Source organism: Trachemys scripta, chromosome 2 (assembly GCF_013100865.1).
Source record: "Trachemys scripta elegans isolate TJP31775 chromosome 2, CAS_Tse_1.0, whole genome shotgun sequence".
NCBI lineage: Eukaryota > Metazoa > Chordata > Testudines > Emydidae > Trachemys > Trachemys scripta.
In genome coordinates, this window is record NC_048299.1 from 44,665,649 (window position 1) to 44,683,499 (window position 17,851).

Consider the following 17,851-nt stretch of genomic DNA (forward strand, 5'->3'; position numbering starts at 1 on the left):
ACCTCATTCACAGCAGTGAGCTGGATTGCATGCGGGGTTCTCAATACCAGAGGTAAAAAATCAGTCAAAAGCAATGCAAGGGAACTTTCTTAAAACATACACATTAAGAATGGTGAGAATATGAAGTAATTCTACAAAAAATATTCAGTTCATTGGAGTGGGTGGAATCTTAGTTCAGTGTGGGAAAGCTTAGTTTCAGAATTACTTTAAAATTCTTAGTCCTGGGGCCAGGAATGATGTGATCCAGTGGTGCCCAACCTTATTACATAGGAGGGCCGTACAAACCTAAGCACAACCTTGTGTGGGCCACCTAGATGTTACATATTTTAATAAGATTTAAAGTCCCCTGTATTGATTTTATAAGGTTGTTTCCATGTACAGTATTGTCTGTTTACACACTTGTGTAAACTAAAATGATGTAAACATGACAAAATGCTAATGAATCGGCTGTTGGTATATTGTGTTGATGTAGGCTGCGGGCCTTATGAAATGCTCTGTGTATGGCCTGCGGGTCATAGGTTGGGCACCCCTCATGTAATCAATACCACTTTTCAATCTTTGGGAAAGCTTTGGGTTCATTTAACATTCAATAAGAACTTCCTCATGGTGTCATACGCCAGGGGTTCTCAACCTTTTTCTTTTTGAGGCCCCCAACGTGCTATAAAAACTCCACGGCCCACCTGTGCCACAACTACTGTTTTTCTGCATATAAAAGCCAGGGCTAGTGTTAGGTGGTAGCAATCGGGGCAATTGCTGGGGACCCCATGCCACAGGGTGCCCTGCAAAGTGTAGTTGCTTAGGCTTCGGTGTCAGCCCCGGATAGCAGGGCGTGGGGCCCTGTGCTTCAGTCCCATATGGCCAGGCTTCATCTTTCTCCCCTGGGTCCCAGCAAGTCTAATGCCGGCCCTGCTTGGCGGACCCCCTGAAACCAGCTCGTGTCCCCCCCGGCTTCCCAGATCCCTGGTTGAAAACCACTGTGATACACTGTAAGTGCTGCTAAAAAATAACGATGGGGTAAAATGGATATCTGAATTTCTTATTTTTCAGCTACCATTTTGGGTTGCTTGATATTTTGAGTCTTGGCCTCATTGAGGTGGTGAATGCTTTTGGTTGGTGAGGGCAATTGAGGTGGAGGATGTGTTTGGATTTCCAAAGTTCATAATAAAATTGATGTTTTTTCAACCTGGAAGGTGAAACACTTTAAAAATATAGTGAGTAGAAAAATGATGCCCTTAGCAAAAATCATCTGTTTACTCCCTGCCAGAGACTTCATCAGTGTCAAATTTGTCTGCTTTAAATGAAAATGAGATTTTTCTCATTGCAAACTCATACTTAAGCATTTTTCAGCATTATTAGAAATTATGTAATATTAGCTAGCATTTATACAATGCTTTTCATTTGAGGGTCTCAAAGAACTTCACAAAGACCCCTTCAACAGATGGAAAAACTGAAGCACAGACATTAAATGCCTGACTTTCAGAGAGTTTCAGGACTCGTATCTCTGGTACAAGTCAATGGGAGTTTTGGGAGATAAGTATGTCTGAAACTCGGCCCTATGTGACTTGGCTGAGGCCTCAGAGGCAGCTGGTGTCAGAGACATGTTTAAAACTTGGGAGTTCCTTGCTCTCAATCTTGTGCATGCACTGTTAGAATTTATACATGCAGAATAACAGAATGCGATTTGCTTTTCTGTCTCCATGTTGCCTCTGTGTTTCTGACAAAAAACTAGCTTTTACTATTATCAGAAAGTTAACCAGGCCTGATTCAGAAGACACGTTGGGAACAGATACATGCCGTCAGTGTGCCTTTTAGACTCGCATTTTAAAATGATTAACATTTAATAAACTTTTATGTGTTAGTTGGCTGGATGATCTAGCCTGTATCCTATATCAAATCTCGGCATCATAAGAACATCATCTGTTTTCATGATTAAAATTCTTTGAAAGAAACAATAATTACATAATTGCTAAAATTTGGAGTGTACTGTTTTTTTTCCCCCCCCCCGCTAATAAATATAAAGGGAAAAGTTTAACAGTTTTATGTGGTAAATAGTTAAGTGTTCCATTATACAGAAATGACAATTATGCTACAGAAGAGGTGGCACTTAATTTGAATTAAATTTTTTTGATGCCATTAACTCATCAAACTAGCAGAATAGGGTACATTATGTTTTGAGTTCCATTTACCTTTTAAACACTGAATAACAGATGTGGGAGTTGACAAGATGGTACAATAGAAAGTAAGTATTAATTGTAAAGAAATGCTAATCTCTTTGCTGGTCATGAATTTGACTGATGTGGTGCAGGCTCTGGTTCCAAACCTGCAAATACTTTGAATAAATTACCCATGTTATTAGTCCCACTGAAATATTTGACATGATGCAGGTTATGGCCCCAATCCTGTAATGTTTGTTAAAGCTATTGTATTTACATTTTTCCCTACAAATAAGATTCTTAACATGGTTTAATTGCAAGATGTATAGAATTGACTAGCTTAACTAACTGTTACATTTCTTTTTTAAGGGTCTCAAAAGTCCACAGGAGAACGTTCATGACCTCAGTCCTGTTGAGAATTTTCGGATTCCTAGCAAGGTGTGACCCACAGATATTCTTTTGGTTCTTGTTTGTTTTAATGTTTCTGGGTTTTTTTACATAGTAGGCACCTCTTTTCTTTTTCCCATCTGTTTGGGAAATGTTTGTGTTGAAGTTTTTTTTCTTTTCCACAAGGTGAATGAGTGAGTTCTGCAAAAGGTCTAGTATCCGGGGGTGAGAATGTGCACTGAGTCAAAATTTAGATGAGCCTTCTTGGAACTCAACAATTCTCATATTGTTTACTGATCTTAATCCCAGGTGGTCTTCCTATGGGTACGTCTACACTTACCTCCGGGTCCGGTGGCAGGCAATCGATGTTCTGGGATCGATTTATCGCGTCTAGACCAGACGCGATAAATCGATCCTGGATCGATCCCGGAAGTGCTCGCCGTCGACGCCGGTACTCCAGCTCGGCGAGAGGAGTACGCGGCATCGACGGGGCAGCCTCCCTGCCGCGTCTGGACCCGTGGTAAGTTCGGACTAAGGTACTTCGAATTCAGCTACGTTACTAACGTAGTTGAATTTGCGTACCTTAGTCTGAAGTGGGGGGTTAGTGTGGACCGGGCCTAAGAGACTAAAATTTACAAAAGCCATACTCTCTCCCTCATTGGAAGGTACAGCATGCACCTCTGCCCTCTGTGTTCAGCCTCTTTATCGTTTATTACCATAAGTATAGTCCTCATAGTTGGACATTTTTAATCATAATATTTTGCAGTTATGTCAACAGATAAGTAGCACAATTACTAGAGGTATATAATGATCCCAGAAAAGCAAATTGCTCTGTCTCACTGCTCAGGTAATGTCAATTGCTGATAAATACAGAAAACATGCTGCTGTCTTGACAATCATGCGAAAAGGTGGGGCTTAATTCTCAATACATCTTCCAAGTGTTGGTGCCAAGATTTGCTGTGTCCATTGCCCCACTGATTTTACTAACATGTTTGAACCTGGCATGATCTGTGGTAAATGATGTCATAGCTCAGTCATTTTGGCTTTAACCTATGAGTTATAAAAATTACTGTCTACAGCTTCTGAACATACACAAAAGTACCTTTTATAATACACTGCTTGTGTTGAGGGAAATGAGAAAATCAATCACATAAAATAAAAATATTCCCAAAGGAAATAAAATGTAATACCCCATATCTTTAGTGTCTTTCATAACATCTGAACTGATGCATAACATATGTTCTAGTGGTATGCATGCATTAATTCCACGGAGTATGTACATTAAATGACCTCAAAAGTACTGTCTCACCTCCATGGTCCAATTTTTAATTATACAAATTCCTTCTACCCACTAAGTTACAGTTTTGAGGTGTCAAATTTAAAATAGTCTTTTTTGCCAAGTCAGTATTTTCAGCTAAGAATTACCCCAGGGCTACTTTTATCTTGTTTTTGTTACATACAATATCAAGCTACTATACTTCTGTATGGTAGTTATGTCTTGAAACATTCACAATGGCAAAACAAGCTAATTTTAATTATCTAGTGTTTTAGCTCAGGCATTTATAGTGAAGTAAGAAACGTGACAATCATTCACTATCTTACCTGTTTGGGACCTGATTCTGCAATTCTTCCATGAGCAGAATCCCATCAAAGTTAACGGGAATTCTGCACTCAAATTTACTAACAGACTTTATTTGCATTATTGTTAAAATGTGAGACTTGATTTTTTTCAGAGATGTGAAGTATCTGCAACTTTCCTAGAAATCATAGTGATTGCGGATGCTCAGCACCTCTGAAAATAAAACTGTTGGTCTTTCCTGTGTTGCTAGTGTAAAACTTTGAAAAATGTCTCTTCTTCCAAAGAAACCTTTTTTATTAATATCTTCAGGTGAGTGAGTTTCTAAATGACTAGTTATGGGTATATTTTTAAGTCAGTGATACATACAAATTAGCTTCTTAAATAGATTGCTGTAATCCTTTCCTACCAAAGATTGTGTATGAGGTTTTATTGAGGCGCTCAGATAAATGAGGAACAAGTTAAAATCTGAATTTATTATAAGATTCTCTTGACCAGCTATGCTATACCTGGCACAATTCCTAGGTGTGGGCTCTAAGCAGTCTAGTGTAGCAGCTTTATGGGTTCACATTTTTGTTTTTAAGGAAAGGTTTTATAATAGTCATAGCTGAAAGATATAGAACCCCACCCCCAGACTGAACAAAACATTGGGTTAACATTCCTACTTTTCTGGATGTGTAAATTCTGGTTTTCTGTTTGGTAAACCGGAATTGCTTTGGCCTTGATTATGTGAATGACAGTAATGGAGAGCAATTTTCAGTAAAAATAAGATAGTTCAGTTGGTCAAAGTTTTGGATTCCCCCCCTGAGTTCCTATCTGATTGCATATGGCAAGAGGTACAGGATAGCCAATGTGTTTGGGACTGATAGTGCATTTGTTGCCATAGCAACACACAGATGTCACAAACAGGATTGATATACTGTATATACTTGATCATAAATTGGTTCGTTTATAAGCTGACCCCCCCCCCTCCCCCAATATGGATAAGTAAAAATGGAAAATTTTTATAACCCGTTCATAAGCCAACCCTATAATTCAGGGGTCAGCGAACTTTGGCTCCCGGGTGATCAGAATAAGCCGCTGGTGGGTTGAGATGGATGGTTTGTTTACCTCGAGCGTCTGCAGGCATGGAGGTAAACCTAAGTAAACAAAGTGTCCCGGCGTGCCAGCTGCTTACCCTGACGGGCGGGGACAGCAACTGGTGGGGAAATTTTTTTGGCGGGGAGAAGCTGGGAGTCAGGGGAGTAGCCCCTGTGACCACCCCGCACATGACCCCACCCCTATCCCGGGACCCCCACACTCTCCCCATTCCATCCCTTCCCACCTTATCTGGGGAGGGCCTGAGGAGGCTCTCTGGCCTGGCTGGAGCTGCTCCGGCGGGCCAGGCGCGCGGCCACAGCCTGTTCTGGTGGGCTGGGCCAGAGCTGCAGCTGCTTCAGATGCTGGGGGGGAGAGCAGAATGGCCAGAAGCGGAGAGACTCTGGCCCCGCCTCTTCCCTTCTGTCTCTGCTGGCTGTGCTGCCTCTCCTTGCTCCCTCTGTTGGGGGGAGGGGCTGTGTCCCGCCTCTCCCTCTCTGTACCCGTTCATAAGCCGACCCCCTTCTCTGGTGCTTCCCTTCTTTACTAAAAAAATTTGGCTTATGAACGAGTATATATGGTAATTGTAGGATCAAGCAGCTGGGCTGGAAATAAACTAAATCCTCTTATCATTTATTTCTTTATAATATACAAAATTGTACACAAACATGCACTGATTTTGCCAGAAGATAAAGAAAAAATATTTTTTCATGGGCATATAAAAGTAGAGCTTTAATTTCTTAAAACAGTAGGAATAATTCCAAGGGGGAACTTGCAAAGCTTATTACTTCCTGCTCATGCTCTAATAAAATGTACTTGCCCTAAACCTAGATATCTGGAATAACAATTTCCCAACCAAATACAACCCAAGTATGGTATTGCTCTTATTATACGAGAATACTTCTGTATTCAGGGTGGCACCTCTGCATTTAGCTAAAACAAATATTGGTACTGGCTCCAATTTCAAAAACTGTGTTAATGACATTGGAAGATGCCCAAACTGGAAGAACACGAAGCCTGCATGAATCACAGGAAAGAACATGTGCTGTTCATAGATAATCCTAGGGTGGATTGTTTTAAATCAGTGATTTAAATCACTAAGCAGGAAACCTTGATTTAAACTATCATTTTTAATCATGTTTTCCATTTATCCTTTTTGGTTATTTTCCTAAAGGAAGGTTGAGTTTCATCATTGGTAACAATTAAAACAGGTTGGTTTGCAACTTTATATATCCTTTACATTAAATTTGGTGCTTCCTTTTGCTAACCAGGGGGCTACATTATATTTAGTCATATTTATTTAAGCAGTTATATTGCTTAACTTACATTTATGCAGATTCTTAATTTTTTACATTTTTATGTTAGAAAATGATGTATTATGCATTTCTTATTTACTAGATGGTTAATTTACTTGTGATTGGTGTATAGCTCTATTTGGATGGAAATTCAAATTCAATTAAAATGCACAAAAACAGCATGTTTTTAGTAAAGAAAACTTAAATGTGCTGGAAACAACATGTTTTGAATTTAAAACTCATTTTATTAAGCAAAGGAAACGTTTTCTGTAGTTAGTAAATTAAACTTTCTGATCACCACATCCTTTAAGTTTTTAGAATTAGTAGATCTCATCCTCTGACATCTACTTTTTATTCATAGATTAGAAGGGAAAACAAGCTTTCCTGCTTTTTCAGCTGCCAATTAGTTTCTTAACTTTGAATGACTTAGCCATTGAATTGAATAAACTGAAATGAAAAAAGTATTTGCTCTGCATCTGCAGAAGAGGCTACTTCTCTGAAAAGACAATTTAGCATTTTCAGCCAACATTGGTTCCAGGTGCTCAGCCTGTGACTTCCATCAGTTTAGTTGTTTGACTTTCTTTAAAACTCGGCAGCAAAGATATACTAAATATTTTGTGTATTTAATTTAAATTATTTTAATAGATTCATAATGTTTAGCCCTTAACATGGGTTATCAGTTTCAAATTTAATTTTAAATAGGTTAATTTGTTTAAAAATAAACCTGTCTTTAATTTAAATAAATCAGATTTTAATTTAAAAAAATTGTCATTAAAAAATTAATAGGATCATCCGGGGGGGGATGATAAACTCTTGTGTTTAAAACACATTTTTGAAGTGTGGCAAACAACTTTAAAGCTCAGACAGAGGATGTCGAGAACATGGACGAGCACAAATCCATGGGGCTGGATGCGCTGCATCCGAGGGTGCTAAAGGAGTTGGTGGATGTGATTGCAGAGCCATTGGCCATTATCTGTGAAAACTCATGGTGAGCGGGGGAGATCCCGGATGACTGGAAAAAGGCTAATGTAGTGCCCATCTTTAAAAAAGGGAAGGAGGAGGATCCGGGGAACTACACGCCAGTCAGCTTCACCTCAGTCCCTGGAAAAATCATGGAGCAGGTCCTCAAGGAATCAATTCTGAAGCACTTAGAGGAAAGCACTTAGAGAGGAAAGTGATCAGGAACAGTCAGCATGGATTCACCAAGGGCAAGTCATGCCTGACTAACCTAATTGCCTTCTATGATGCGATAACTCCCTCTGTGGATGAGGGGAAAGCAGTGGACATGTTATTCCTTGACTTTAGTAAAGCTTTTGATACGGTCTCCCACAATATTCTTGCCGGCAAGTTAAAGAAGTATGGGCTGGATGAATGGACTATAAGGTGGATAGAAAGCTGACTAGATCGTCGGTCTCAATGGGTAATGATCAATGGCTCCATGTCTAGTTGGCAGCCGGTATCAAGTGGAGTGCCCCAAGGGTCAGTCCTGGGGCTGGTTTTGTTCAATATCATCATTAATGATCTAGAGGATGGTGTGGACTGCACCCTCAGCAAGTTTGCAGATGACACTAAACTGGGAGGAGTGGTAGATACGCTGGAGGATAGGGATAAGATGCCAAGGGACCTAGACAAATTGGAGGATTGGGCCAAAAGAAATCTGATGAGGTTCAACAAGGACAAGTGCAGAGTCCTGCACTTAGGACGGAAGAATCCCATGCACTGCTACAGACTAGGGACCGAATGGCTAGGTAGCAGTTCTGCAGAAAAGGACCTAGGGGTTACAGTGGATGAGACGCTGGATATGAGTCAACAGTGTGCCCTTGTTGCCAAGAAGGCTAACGGCATTTTGGGCTGTATAAGTAAGGGCATTGCCAGCAGATTGAGGGACATGATCATTCCCCTCTATTCGACATTGGTGAGGACTCCTCTGGAGAACTGTGTCCAGTTTTGGGTCCCATACTATAAGAAGGATGTGGAAAAATTGGAGTGAGTCCAGCGGAGGGCAACAAAAATGATTAGGGGGCTGGAACACATGACTTATGAGGAGAGGCTGAGGGAACTGGGATTGTTTAGTCTGGAGAAGAATGAGGAGGGATTTGATAGCTGCTTTCAACTACCTGACAGGGGGTTCCAAAGAGGATGGATCTAGACTGTTCTCAGTGGTGCCAGATGACAGAACAAGGAGTAATGGTCTCAAGTTGCAGTGGGGGAGGTAAGGTTGGATATTAGGAAATAATATCTTGTCTTTTTCACAAGGAGGGTGGTGAAGCACTGGAATGGGTTACCTATGGAGGTGGTGGAATCTCCTTCCTTAGAGGTTTAAGGTCAGGCTTGACAAAGCCGTGGCTGGGATGATTTAGTTGGGGATTGGTCATGTTTTGAGCAGGGGGTTGGACTAGATGACCTCCTGAGGTCCCTTCCAACCCTGATATTCTATGAAGAGGAGGAATACGTTGAAGTTAGATTGTGCCTTGCTGATACAAAGAACAGAAAAGTTCTTTGGTCTTGGTTTTCGGAAACTGTTGGTCTGCAGACCGCTTCGGTTTCCAGTTAAGATTACTCAAATAACTGCTCCCATGCCAATCCTTGTGGTTTTTTTTTTTTTTTTTTTTTTTTTAAGTTCTGTTAAGGGTATCTTATGGAACACACACAACCATTATATTTCAATCAGCATTATATTAATCATACTAACAGACTCTCCAACTCAGATTGAAATGGATGGAAATTTTCTAGCATACAAAGCCACACAATACACATGCTAACCTCCTTTAACTCATGTTGTAATGCTGAACTTTAATGCCATCTTCAGTCAAATATAGAAGCATGGGCACTGGTTAGGTATGTGGTTTGGTACATAAGAACGTCCATATTGGGTCAGACCAAAGATTCATCTAGCTCAGTGTTTTGTCTTCCAACAGTGACCAATGCCAGGTGCCCCAGAGGAAATTAACAGAACAGCAATCCTCAAACAATCCATCCCCTATGGCCATTCCCAGCTTCTGGCAAACAGAGGCTAGGGACAGTATCTCTGCCCAACGTGGCTAATTGCCATTGATGGACCTATCCTCCATAAATTTATCTAGTTCTTTTGAATCCCGTGATAGTCTTGGATGTTATGAAGGCCTCTGTCAAAGAGTTCCACAGATGACTGTGCGTTATGTGAAGAAATACTTCCTTTTGTTAATTTTAAACCTGCTGCCTATTAATTTAATTTGGTGACCCCTACTTCTTGTGTTATGAGGAGTAAATAACGCTTTCTACATACCAGTCATGATTTTATAGACCTCCATCATATCCATAGTCCTCTCTTTAATAAGCTGAAGAGTCCCAGTCTTATTAATCTCTCCTCATATGGAAGCTGCTCTATACTCCTAATAATTTTTGTTGCCTTTTCTGAACCTTTTCCAATTCCAATATATATTTTTTGTGATGAGGTAACCACATCTGCACACAGTACTCAAGATGTGGGTGTACCATGGATTTATATGGAGGCAATATATCTTCTGTTGTATTATCTATCCTTTTCTTAATGATTCCCAACATTCTGTTAGCTTTTTTGACTGCTGCTGCACATTGAGTGGATGTTTTCAGAGAACTGTCCACAATGACTCCAAGATCTTTCTTGAGTGGTAACAGCCAATTTAGTCCCCATCATTTTATATGTATAGTTAGGAATTGTGTTTTCCAATGGGCATTACTTTGCATTTATCAGCATTGAATTTCATCTGCCATTTTGTTGCCCAGTCACCCAGTTTTGTGAGATCCCTTTGTAGCTCTTCACAGTCTGCTTGAGACTTAACTGTCTTGAGTAGTTTTGTATCATCTGCAAATTTTGCCACCTCTCTGTTAAATGATCTGGAAAAAGGGGTTATGAATATGTTGAATAGGACTAGTCCCAATACAGACCCCTGTGGGACACAACTATTTACCTCTCTCCGGTCTGAAAACTGACCGTTTATTCCTACCCTTTGTTTCCTATCTTTTAATCAGTTACTGATCCCTGAGAGGACCTTCCCTTTTATCCCATAACAGCTTACTTTGCTTAAGAGCCTTTGATGAGGGAACTTGTCAAAGAGTTTCTGAAAATCTAAGTACACTATATCCACTGGATCCCCGTTGTCCACGTTCTTGTTGACCTCCTCAAACAATTCTAGTAGATTGGTGAGGCATGATTTCCCATTACAAAATTATGTTGACTCTTCTCCAACAAATTATGTTAATATATGTGTGTTTTACAATTCTATTCTTTACTATAGTTTCAACTAATTTGCCTGGTACTGAACTCAGGCTTACTGGTCTGTAATTGCCAGGATCACCTCTCGAGCCCTTTTTAAAAATTGGCGTCACATTAGCTATCCTCCAGTCATTTGATACAGAAGCTGATTTAAATGATAGGTTACAAACCACAGTTAGTAGTTCTGCAATTTCACATTTGATTTCCTTCAGAACTCTTGGGTGAATACCATCAGGTCCTGACAAATTAAACAGTAATAAGTCATCAAATTGTTCCAAAACCTCCTCTAATAACACCTCAATCTGGGACAGTTCCTCAGATTTGTCACCTAAAATAATGTCTCAGGTTTGGGAATCTTCTTCACATCCTCAGCCTTGAAGACTAATGCAAAGAATTAATTTAGTTTCTCCACAGTGGTCTTATCATCCTTGAGCGCTCCTTTAGCATCTCAATCATCCAGTGGCCCCACTGGTTGCTTGGCAGGCTTCCTGCTTCTGATGTACTTTAAAATATTTTTGCTGCTACTTTTTGAGTCTTTGGCTAGCTGTTCTTCAAATTCTTTTTTTTTTTTTTTTTTTTTGCCTTCCTAATGGTCTACATCACAGCCAGATCGACTACATCATGGTGTAAAACTGACTTCGTTCTGGGATTAACAGAGCTAAAACAAGGAGCTTCCCTGGTGCTGATATTGGAAGTGATCACGACCTTGTGATGCTAAGTTTTTGGCTGCGGCTAAGGAAAATCATCAGGCCAAAGTTCACCAGAACCAAGTTTGACTTAGAAAGACTCAGATCAAAACATTGCAGAGTCATTCCAAGCAATGATCTGTGGAAAATTTGCCCCGTTGCTTGTTCTAGAGGAAGATGTAGCAACAATGACCAACAATTTCAATGCTGTAATGAATGAGGCAGCAGTGGACATCCTTGGGAAACATCGTAAGAAGATAAAACCATGGGTCACAAATGAAATACTACGAATGTGTGACATTAGAAGAGAACTTAAGAGAGACAAGAACAGCACTGGGGGAGTTGATAAATACAGAGCAATTGGCAGAAAGATCAAGAAAGGAATGAAGGTGGCCAAGGAGATATGGATTGAAAAACAATGCTCTAAAATTGAAGAGCGTATCAATAATAAAAATAGCAAACGAGCCTTCCAGGCTGTAAAAGATCTGACGAAGGAAAGATGGACCAAAGGTAATGCAATTCAAGACAAGCAAGGGAACAGTCTTACAGAAGAATGAGACATCACCAATAGGTGGACAAACTACTGATCTAATCTATACAACCAGCAGACAAATGGAGATTCTAGTGTCTTAAAGTCCAGATTCAACGGAGGAGGATGACTTTCCAATACTGCGTGAAGAAGTGGACGCAGCTGTGAAATCACTCAAGAACGGAAAGGCTACAGGTATTGATAACATCCCAGCCGAATTGATGAAATTTTGGAGGAGAAATAGTAATAGATGTACTCACCAAGATCTGGCAGAATGGCCTCCACATGGACCCAGTCACTAATCATCATTCTGCCAAAGAAAGGAAGCCTGAAATTGTGTCAAAATTACTGGGCTATAAGCTTAATTAGCCATCCCAGCAAAGTGAGGTTGAAAGTCATATTGAACAGATTGAAGCCACAAGCGGACAACATCATAGCTGAAGCACAGGCTGGCTTTCATGCCGGAAGAAGTACCACAGAACAGATTTTCATCCTTTGTGTTCTATGTGAGAAGTACTTACAATACCAGCAGGACATCTACCATGTCTTTTTGTTGACTTCAAGAAGGTGTTTGACAGAGTATGGTGCGAAGCTCTCTGGGCAACCATGAAGAAGTACAATGTTGGTCGTAAGCTTATTCTTACCATTAAACAACTGTATGCCAAGGCCAGCAGTGCTGTTCTCGTCAATGGCACAATAGGAGAGTGGTTTCTCACCACTGTTGGAGTCCGGCAAGGCTGCCTTCTTCCGCTCACACTGTTCTACATATACTTGGAGCGCATAATGACTGATGCCTTAGAAGATCAGTCAGCATTGGGGGGCTAACTATCTCAAATCTTCGGTTCGCTGATGACGTTGATGGCCTGGCAGGCAGCGAAGATGAACTTGCCAACCTTGTGAAATGATTGGATGAAACCTCCGCAAAATATGGCATGGAAATCAGTGCAGAGAAAACCAAGCTGATAACAGACAAATGTGATGGGATCAGTTCACATATCACTGTCAGTGGACAAGTGCTGGAGACAGTGAAACAGTTCAAGTATTTGGGGGCAATCATCACTAATGAAGGATACAAGGCAGAAATTTGGGCAAGAACTGCGCAAACAGCAGCAGTGGCAAAGCTAAAGCCAATCTGGAGGAATAAGAACATCTCCCTGGAATCCAAACTGAAACTGCTGCATGCATTGGTCATCTCCATTTTTCTGTATGCGTGCGAGACACGGATGGCAGAACTTGAACTTTTGTCTTTTGGCAATAGTCAATGTGGGAGGGTTTAGGCTTCTGAAATCTCTCCAAAATTATTTCTTCCAACCTTATTTGTGGCCAGCCTTGTGCTCTGCTTCCTTCGATCTCAGCTCAGTAAACCTTCTGTAAAAGTGTACCATCTCCTGTATGGTGGACATGACCTCACTGTTGCAGTCATCTTGTTTTCAACTGGTGCAAGACTGCAACTTGCCAGGGTAGTCTAAGTATCTCCTCATTTGTGACAAAGTGAAACCAACAGATATTAAGAATGTGGTGTAACTTTAATCTAACTTTTTGACTTTTGTTCCTTCTCCTGACCTGTTAGCAGCCATGTTTTTGCACCATATAATGGAGTTGGCATCATTACTGTGATCACTGTGTCACTCGTATCTTAGGGAATGTATTCACTACCGGGGTAAGTCGACCTAAGTTATGCTACTCAAGATACGTGAATAATGTAGGTGGAGTTGATGTAACTTAAGTCGATTTACCCTGGTGTCTTCACTGCGCTGCATCGACGGGAGATGCTCTCTGGTTGACTTACCTTATTCTTCTTGGGAAGCTGAAGTACCGGAGAGTGCTCTGCCTTACATTTAGCAGGTTTTCACTAGACTGTTAAATCGACACCCGCTGCATCGATTGCAGCAGCGTCTGTTTCCCCGGTAGTGAAGACAAGCCCATCCTGCTGCCCAAACAGAGGTCTTTGAAGATGCTGAAATGCTATTGATGCAAGGCAGATGATTTCTTCAGATATAGAACCTCCTGCTGTCAACTGACTACCCAGATAGATAAAGCTGTTCATCCCTTCACTGTTCTTGCCATCTACATGCAGTATCTACTGGTCATTCATTTCTGCTTTATAGGAGGCATGCTTAACTTCGGTTTTATCACCATTGATCTTAAGTCCCATAGATTCTGCACTTCTTCACATCTCTTCTAGCATTGGCTATCGTTGGTCAGTAGTCCCTCCAAGTAAGACAAAATTGTATGCTTATTTGAGATCCTCTAAAGATTAATCTTTAAATTTCACATCTACTTTGGCCTTAGTCAGCACTGTTGTCAGGTAATCTATTAGAATATTAAATACCATTAGTGAGAGAACACATTCTCAGTGAACTCCTGATTGTACAAAAAAAGTGTGTAATATAACTATTTACCTTCACACTGCTAATTGTATCATGATACAGTTTCTCCACAAGGCACGCTAACTCCTCATGCAGCCCGTGCTGGCATAGCAGTATCGACTGTGCTGATTGCAGCCGCTTTTGTCAGGGTTCATTTTTTGGAGTAAGTTGTAGTCTATGTTTTGGTGGGATCTGCTCATTTATTCACAAAAATGCTCATTCTAGTGCTTAAGTTAATATCCTGGCAGTATTTTCCATTTCTGTTCTTAAACTGGTGAAAACACCAATAATGGACGTACAGTTAGGAGCTTCGGTGTCTCAAATACACATTTATGGTCAAGTCTTTCAGATCAATACACTGCTTCAAATCATTCTACCATTGATTATGATGATTCTGACAGGCTCTCTTAACTGCTCGGTCATGACGTTTCTTTTCCTTATCGGTTTCCTCCTCTCTTCACTGACTTGATCTGACCTTCCAGTGCATCCATTCTGCACTGCACCTCTTCTTTTTTTTTTTTCTCCCATAATTTGATGTTATGATCTGTGATCCAATGTTGCTTTTTTTTCATTCTCCTTAGTCCCAGTTGTTCTCCCACAGTCTCTGATAGAATCCCAAAATACAGTCCACTCTTCCTCAGACAGCTGGTCATCCAATATAAAATATTTATTGAAAATCGCATATCTGTTAGTGATCACTTCATCATGCTTATCAACATTGAAGTGTTTCAATGCAATAGATATCCTTCTCTGGAACTTTGTTGAACAGAACATTGTTGTTAGGATTCAATGATTGCTGATCTTGCTGCAGAATACATTCTTAAATACATGTACATTCTATATGGATTGGATATTGAGATTTATACTTCTGGTAATTTGTGTGGTGAAACCAGATAGCCATTAAAAATAGTCCATTTGTGGAAGCATATTCTAGTAGATGTGAATCATTATCTGATCTCTCTTCCTGTAAGCTGTGTGGTTCCAGTACCAGTTCAAATCCACATCTTTCCTGGCCAATTAAGAACATAAGAATGGTCATAATGGGTCAGACCGATGATCCATCTAGCCTAGTATGCGGTCTTCTGGCAGTGGCCAGTGCCAGTTGTTGTAGAGGGAAGGAGCAGAGCAGTGCAATTATCAAGTGACCCAAGCCCTGTCATCCAGTCCCAGCTGCTGGTAGTCAGAGGTTTAGAGACACCAAGAGCATGGTATTGCATTCCTGATAATCTTGGTTAATAGCCATTGATGGACCTATCCTCTGTCAACTTATGTTTTTTGTACCCAGTTATACTTTTTGGCCTTCACAACGTCCCTTGGCATTGAGTTCCACAGGTTGACTGTGTTGTGTGAAGAAGTACTTCTTTTTACTTGTTTTAAACCTGCTGCCTGTTAATTACATTGTAACACCCCTGTTTTTTGTGTTCTGTTATGGAGTAAATACCACTTCTCTCTTCTTTTTCTCCACACCACTTATGTGTGGTGTTATGATCTTTATCCCTTTCCTAATGGTTTGTAACACTGTTAGCTTCCTTTTGACTGCAGCTGCACATTTGAGTAGATATTTTCAGAGAACTATCCATGATGACTCCAAGATCTTTCTTGAGAAATGACAGCTAATTTAGAGCCCATCATTTTGTATGTATAGTTGGGATTATATTTTCAGTGTGCTTTACACATATCAATGTTACTTTGCACTTATCAACTTAGAATTTCATCGTGTTGCTCAATAATCCAGTTTTGTGAGATCCCTTTGTAACTCTTCGCAGTCAGTTTTGGACTTGACTATCTTGGGTAATTTAGTATTGCCTGCAAACTTTGCCATTTCACTGTTTCCCCTTTTTCCATTTATGAATAAGTTGAACAGCACAGGTCCCAGTACAGATCCTTGGGGGATATAGCCTCATGTTTATATCTGCTGCTGATTTCCATATAAATGTTCAGAGAGGGAGAGGTCCAGAATTTTAACACTTCTTCCATCTCACAAAGTTTGCTGTGTCAGTAGTTTGGAAAATGTTAGAAATTCAAGTGTTTTAAAATACTCTTTTTTCCCCCCTGTGTGATTGCATGTTTATATCTGCTGCTTATTAATTTCATTTGATGACCCCTAGATTTTGTGTTATGAGAAGGAGTAAATAAGACTTCCTTATTTACTTTCTCCACACCAGTCATGATTTTATAGACCTCCATCATATCCATAGTCCTCTCTTTAATAAGCTGAAGAGTCCCAGTCTTATTAATCTCTCCTCATATGGAAGCTTTTCCATACTCCTAATCATTTTTATTGCCCTTTTCTGTAATAAGGTCCAGCCACTTTTGAGTGAGGCATTCTAGTAAATAGCAGGGTGAGCCACCTGAAACCACCCCTTATCCCTGCAGAGTCTTCTGAAATGCAGTTGAAGTGGTGATTCCACATCTATAGCTTGCTATTTGCATAAGTCAAAACAAAACACAGGACTCAGAAGGGCAAGGGATACAGGAAATGTCTGGAGACAAATCCAGTTTTTGACCATGTAATGGTCTATTTAAAAATGCACAACTTCAGGACCAGTAATAGTTCAACGAAGTATTCTCCACTGGCCTATCTCTCTCCATTGCTGGGTGTGTTTTGGTGACCTTTTACAGTAAAGGGACCCCTCTGATCAGCAGTGTTATCCTGCAAGGATGCATGCAGTATTAAAACTGGCAGGATAAAGTGTTCCTACCATGAACATGTGATTAGTTTTGCAGACCATTTGGTAAGAGAAATGGTATATTGGCAGCGTAAGTGATATGAGCCTATTTTATAGGAGATGGGCTGTCCTGATGTGAAAATTTCCAAAAATATACCAGTCCATGAACAGACATCTTAATAATATCACCACACTGCCTGCTGAATTCCTAACTGTAAAGAATGCATAGGTGACTCACTTCATCCTGGGAGAAATGAATGCATTTGAACACACACACTTTAATAATATGCTAATTTATTTTTTCTGTTCCTTGGTGTATCTGTTGTTCTCTGTGTGACTGCCATATGACTCACTCTGTCCCCAATTTCTTTATCTCAGTCTGTTCTGAATAAATGTTGGGATGGATGAATTTACATGAGATCTTCTATTAAAATACTTGCATTATTGATTTTTCTTTTAAAAATGTCCTGCAAGTGGGGTTGGAGGAGGAGAAAGTTTTATGATGTGAAAATGCCTGAATGCTAGGCTCGCCCCACCCCTCTGCTAATGTGTGTTAACCATAGAAATATTAGGGGTATTAAGTTTTTGTGGGGCTGGAGCACTAGTTGGATGTCTCAGACAGCTTTTTTCAGAACTTAACTGAAGGGATGGGGGATAGTGAATCTTTAAGAAACAAATCTTTAAGTTTTGCGCACAGAGTGTGTTGGAACATCCTCTCCTCTCAGCGGTGAGGGGCTGGGTTAGCCCTTGGTGGCTTTAGTTACTGAGAACCAGTCCAGTTGAGCATGGGCAGGCTAGGAGCTGTAGTTTCTGATGGCGTGTTTGTAGTCCTAGTGTATGGTGAGGTCTATTTGTAGATTAGTGTGTGTATGAACA

At 40.4% G+C, this 17,851-nt stretch overlaps 1 protein-coding gene across 6 annotated transcripts in view; it reads left to right on the forward strand.

The window, feature by feature from the left end:
* VPS50 (VPS50 subunit of EARP/GARPII complex) overlaps nt 1-17,851 on the forward strand; it is a 170,139-nt gene that overhangs the window by 1,581 nt on the left and 150,707 nt on the right. For 5 of the 6 annotated variants that reach the window (XM_034760445.1, XM_034760446.1, XM_034760449.1 and 2 more), the window contains one exon: nt 2,523-2,591. The exons of the other annotated variant lie outside the window; for it this stretch is intronic. In XM_034760445.1, the coding sequence (XP_034616336.1) occupies nt 2,523-2,591 (69 nt within the window). Of the gene's footprint in view, nt 1-2,522; nt 2,592-17,851 lie in introns of those variants that run through there. 6 annotated transcript variants of the gene reach the window in all.